The sequence below is a fragment of the Colobus angolensis genome, unplaced genomic scaffold, assembly GCF_000951035.1.
Source record: "Colobus angolensis palliatus isolate OR3802 unplaced genomic scaffold, Cang.pa_1.0 Scaffold39, whole genome shotgun sequence".
NCBI classification, from domain to species: domain Eukaryota; kingdom Metazoa; phylum Chordata; class Mammalia; order Primates; family Cercopithecidae; genus Colobus; species Colobus angolensis.
In genome coordinates, this window is record NW_012117265.1 from 1801934 (window position 1) to 1807577 (window position 5644).

The window sequence follows — 5644 nt, forward strand, 5'->3', positions numbered from 1 at the left end:
TCCGCCTCCCGGGTTTACGCCATTCTCCTGCCTCCGCCTCCCAAGTAGCTGGGACTACAGGCGCCCGCCTCGTCGCCCGGCTAGTTTTTTGTATTCTTTAGTAGAGACGGGGTTTCACCGTATTAGCCAGGGTGGTCTCGATCTCCTGACCTTGTGATCCGCCTGTCTCGGCCTCCCAAAGTGCTAGGATTACAGGCTTGGGCTACCGCGCCCGGCCTTGAGATCCTGTTTCAAAAACAAAAAAAGGGCCAGGTGTGGTGGCTCACACCTGTAATCCCATCATTTTGGGAGGCCGAGGTGGGCGGATCACTTGAGGTCAGGAGGTCAAGGTCAGCCTGGCCAACATGGTAAAACCCTATCTCTACTAAAAAACATAAAAATTAGCTGGGCATGGTGGTGGGCGCCTGTAATCCCAGCTACTCAGGAGGCTGAGGCAGGAGAATTGCTTGAACCCAGAAGGTGGAGGTACAGTGAACCGAGATCGTGCCATTGCATTCCAGCCTGGGTGACAGTGGGACTCTATCTGAAGAAAAAAAAAAAACAACAAAGACTGGGTGCAGTTGCTCTAGCACTTTGGGAGGGCAAGACAGGTGGATTTCTTGAGGCCAGGAGTCCAAAACCAGCCTGGTCAACATGGTGAAACCCCATCTTTACTAAATATACAAAAAATTAGCCAGGCGTGGTGGCAGACTCTTGTAATCCCAGCTACTCGGTAGGCTAAGGCAGGATAATCGCCTGAACCAGGCAGGCAGAGGTTGCAGTGAGTTGAGATCACTCCATTGCACTCCAGCCTGGGCAACAAGAACAAAATTCTGTCTGGAAAAAAAAAAAAAGAAAGAAAGAAAAGAAAAAAGAAAAAGATTGAGAGGATGAAAAGAGAGGGATGATCTCTCTATCAGCATTGGAGTACGATAGAGAGGGCAGTGATGGAATGAGCTGTAGGGCCAACTGCAACATAGTAACAGCAACAATAATAATGCCCACTTATGACCTCCTACTCAGCATAGGACATCAACTAGGGGCTTAACATCTCATTGCACTAATCAGAGTTATTTCTGTTGCAAGTGACCAAAAATCCAGTTCAAACAGGCATGTGCAAAAAAGGAAATTTGTGGCTCATGCAATTGAAATGTCCAATGAGTAGGGCTTCAGGCACAGTTGCATCCAGGCACTCAAAAGATGTCATCAGGGTTTTCTTGCTGTCTCTTTGCTCTGATTTGCTCTGAGATAGTCCATTGTCCCCCCAAATTTAATCACCTTCTTCTATGGTCATGGAACCACTGATTTTTAGCTGGCCTCCCAAAGTAAAAGCCATATTCCCCACCTCCTCTGCAGCAAGGTGTAGTCATATCTGGCCTTTGGCTAAGTCTTGGCCAATGAGATATAAAGGGAAAGGATGTGAACAAATTTCAGAGCCTGCCCTTAAAGGGAAGCGGGTGTCCTTCTTTTCTCCCTTTCCTCCCTCCTGCTGGTCAGAATGAAGATGTGGAGTGGATCATTTTGGATTAGGTGGTTCACATCCTCTGAATAGTTAAGCAACAAGCTAGAAGGAGCCTGGGCCTATGAGACCAGGGAGTTGCCATATTGGATTGTTGATACTTGGAGTGTTACATAAGGGAGAAATAAATTTTTATCTTACTTAAGCCACTATTATTAGAGTTGCTGTTACAGTAGCCCAAATCATATTTTATTTAATATAATTTTCCTTGTAGCTGGGTGTGGTGGCATGCGCCTGTAATCCCAGCTACTTGGGAGGCTGAGGTTGCAGTGAACCGAGATCACACCACTGCACTCAGCCTGGGAGACAGGGCAAGATTCTGTCTCTACCAAAAAAAAAAGATATACACACAAACACACACACACACACATACACACATATGTATATATATATAGCTCTACTCCAAGGCAGGCTTGTGGAGGAATAGGCTTATATCCCTACAGCTCCCCCATCCCATGCAAGCAGAGCCCCTCCTTTCCATCACCTCCAGCAAGAAGTCCCACAGGAGGCGCCCATTGGGCCAATTTGCGTCATGTGTCCACCCCTAAACCAATCACTGTGTTCAGGGGAATGTGGTGTGCTGATTAGCCAGGCCCGGGTCCTGTGCCCACCCTTTGAGCTGGCAGAGAAACTTTGAATCGCAGGGGTGGAGCCTGGGAGAGTCCATGGGTGGAGCCTGGGAGAGTCCGTGGGTGGAGCCTGGGAGAGTCCATAAGTGGACATTAAATGTGGAGCTGTTACGAGGAGAAGGGGGAGTTCTGGTGAATAGGCAAAAAATAAGCGCTAGGTTTTCAAACATTATCCGTGGAGCAATAATGGGGAATGCCCAGGAATTATGAGGGTTGGGAGAAGAGAAGGGATAGATAAATTTAAGTATCATATAAGGTCTGATGAAAGACCAATTACTAGCACACAACATGCTCCTTATTTATTTATTTATTTATTTATTTATTTATTTTTTTGAGACGGAGTCTTGGTCTGTTGCCCAGGCTGGAGTGCAATGGCAAGATCTCGGCTCATTGCAACCTCCGCCTCCCGGGTTCAAGCGATTCTCCTGCCTCAACCTTTTGAGTAGCTGGGATTACAGGCGCGTGCCACCATGCCTGGCTAATCTTTGTATTTTTAGTAGAGACAAGATTTCACCATTTTGGTCAGGCTGGTCTCAAACTCCTGGTCTCATGATTTGCCCGCCTTTCCCTCCCAAAATGCTGGGATTACAGGCGTGAGTCACCGTGCCTGGCCGCTCCTTTACAGGCTTTTTAAAATTTTGGTCTTCTGTGAGTATTAACACCTTAAGACCGTCCAGGCACAGTGGCTCATGCCTGTAATCCCATCACTTTGGGAGGCCCAGTCAGGTGGATCACGAGGTCAGTAGTTCGAGACCACCTGACCAACATGGTGAAATCCCGTCTCTACTAAAAATACAAAAATTAGCCAGGCGTGGTGGCGCATACCTGTAATCCCAGCTACTCGGGAGACAGGCAGGAGAGAATCGCTTGGACCCAAGAGTCGGAGGTTGCAGTGAGCCGAGATTGCACCACTGTACTCCAGCCTGAGTGACAAAGCGAGAGTCCATCTCAAAAAAAAAAAAAAAAAGAAAGGAAAAAAGAAAAAGAAAAGAAATGAAAGACCTTAAGACCATTTGGATATTTTTTGCCCAAATGGGTATATTTTTCCTCTGCCTCCCAAAGTGTTGGGATTACAGGCATGAGCCACCACACCCGGCCTCTTAAGACCATTTGGATGTTAGTTTAGCATCCTGCTTGAACTAGTTTAAGCAAATTGCTATACTTACTGGATGCTTATTGTATATCAAGATCTGTTTTAAGAACTTGACACACGGCCGGGCGCGGTGGCTCAAGCCTGTAATCCCAGCACTTTGGGAGGCCAAGACGGGTGGATCACGAGGTCAGGAGATCGAGACCATCCTGAGCTACATGGTGAAACCCCGTCTCTACTAAAAAATACAAAAAACTAGCCGGGCGACGAGGCGGGCGCCTGTAGTCCCAGCTACTTGGGAGGCGGAGGCAGGAGAATGGCGTAAACCCGGGAGGCGGAGCTTGCAGTGAGCTGAGATCTGGCCACTGCACTCCAGCCTGGGCGACAGAGCGAGACTCCGTCTGAAAAAAAAAGAGAAAGAGAAAATAATTTTTATTTATTTCCAGGCTGGAAAGAGATGTTGATTTCTGCGATAAAATCAGGAGATACATTTTTTGGAATGTTTGCTATGTGCCAGGCTAGATTTTACAGATGAGAAGTCTGAAGCTCAGGTAAGGTAAGTCACCTGTCCAGGGCCACATAGCAAAAAAAAAAGTGTGTCTGAAGCCAGAACGGGAGCTGTTGCAGCCCAACTCCCTCCCCTGCACCCAAGCGGCCTCTGGGCCCGGGAAGGGCCCCTGCCCCCTCCCGCCAGAACTTATCTCTACCCAGGCTGTGCTGGCCCCGCCCCCTCGGGGATCTGCCACTTAGAGGCGCCTGGTAGGGAAGGGCCTGGTCAGCTGCGTCCGGCGGAGGCAGCTGCTGACCCAGCTGAGGACTGTGCCAGGGGCGGGGGACGGAGGGGCAGGAGCCCTGGGCTCCCCGTGGCGGGGGCTGTATCATGGACCACCTTGGGGCGTCCTTGTGGCCCCAGGTCGGTTCCCTTTGTCTCCTGCTCGCTGGGGCCGCCTGGGCGCCCCCGCCCAACCTCCCGGACCCCAAGTTCGAGAGCAAAGGTAAGGATGAGCTGCGTGTGGACCCCTACACTGGAGACTGCAGGACCATGCTGGGCCTTGAACTCCCAGCCTAGGTCCTGGGGGCTATGCCTATTTCTGGACTTTCAGACCGGGTCCTGGGGGCCAAGCTGGCATCTGAACCCTTAGACTGGGTCCTGGATCGGCGGGGGTGGGGTGGGACATGTTAGGATTCAAGACTCCTGATCGTGTCCTGGGGAAGAGCTACAGTAGGCTTACGGTTCCCGTTTTACCTTTTCAGGGAGTCTGGGACATGCTAAATCCTAAGGGCGCAGGCTTGGTGCTAAGGTCCCTGGGGGGTGGGCACCCAGCCGACCCTCCCTAGGGGAGGGAGGATATAGCCCGGGTCCGAGTTAGAGGGGCCAAGCCACAGGTTACTGTAAACACGGTTTGCGTGAGGGCGCCAGATCACTTGCCCGGCCCGGTGGAGGGAGGGAGGCGGGGTACACGGTTGGCGCTATCGGTCGGCCGGGAGCCTGCCGGGGCCGATAGGGGGCCCGCCTCTCCGCACACACCCCCAGCCGCGCGCAAGTCCTAGGCTGGGGCGGGGCTGGCAGCCCCGAGCTCAAGGTCTTGAACTCCGCGACCAGCTCAACTGCCCGCAGGGTGGGCAGGTGTGCGCGAGTGGTGACGGCGGGGGACTGTAAGGCGAGCAACTTGCCTCTGGGAATTAGGGGGGCACCACCTCTGCGGACCCCTCCAAGGGCCCCGCTTGGGAAGATGTCAGGGCGGGGCTTTTTTCTTATCGGGTCCGCCCAGGCTGCGGGAGGGAAGAGGAGGGGGCTGTCTTCCGAGGACAGAGCTCAGACCCCCATGCCCTTCCTTTGTCGCCCCTCCCCAGCGGCCTTGCTGGCGGCCCGCGGACCCGAAGAGCTTCTGTGCTTCACCGAGCGGTTGGAGGACTTGGTGTGTTTCTGGGAGGAAGCGGCGAGTGCTGGGGTGGGCCCAGACAACTACAACTTCTCCTACCAGCTCGAGTGAGTCCGAGCCGGCGGGCGCCTCCTCGGGCGGAGGGAGTGGGTGGGGCAGAGCTCCTTGGAGGTCGTAGCCTCGGACGTCCCCGGCTGTTTGAGGCTCGAGGGCGCCTCCACTCGTGGTCACTGGAGGGAACCCTGCGGGTCCAGTTCTGGCACGCCCCCTATGGGCCGGGGCGCGAACACTCCCGCGATCACCGCTGGAGCGCGACCCCAAACATCAGGCTGGGATAACAACGCCTCCAACTCGAGGATTAGGCGTTACTACATCCGCGCTGGGACGCCCTCTCGAGGTAGTATCCAAAAGGAGACCAGCAGTGACTCATGACTGTAATCCCAACTCTTTGGGAGGTCGAAGGGGGAGAATTGCTTGAGCCCAGGAGTTCAAGACCAGAAAGGGCAACACAGCGAGATCCCCGTCTCTGGAAAAAAAAAAAAAA

The 5644-nt window shown here is 52.9% G+C and overlaps 1 protein-coding gene across 1 annotated transcript in view; it reads left to right on the top strand.

The window, feature by feature from the left end:
* Nucleotides 1–3962: 3962 nt before the first annotated feature.
* Nucleotides 3963–5644, top strand: part of EPOR (erythropoietin receptor) — a 7483-nt gene continuing 5801 nt past the window's right edge. The window contains exons 1-2 of the mRNA XM_011954804.1: nt 3963–4212; nt 5072–5207. Of these exons, the coding sequence (XP_011810194.1) occupies nt 4098–4212; nt 5072–5207 (251 nt within the window). The 5' untranslated portion in view covers nt 3963–4097. The remainder of the gene's footprint in view (nt 4213–5071; nt 5208–5644) is intronic.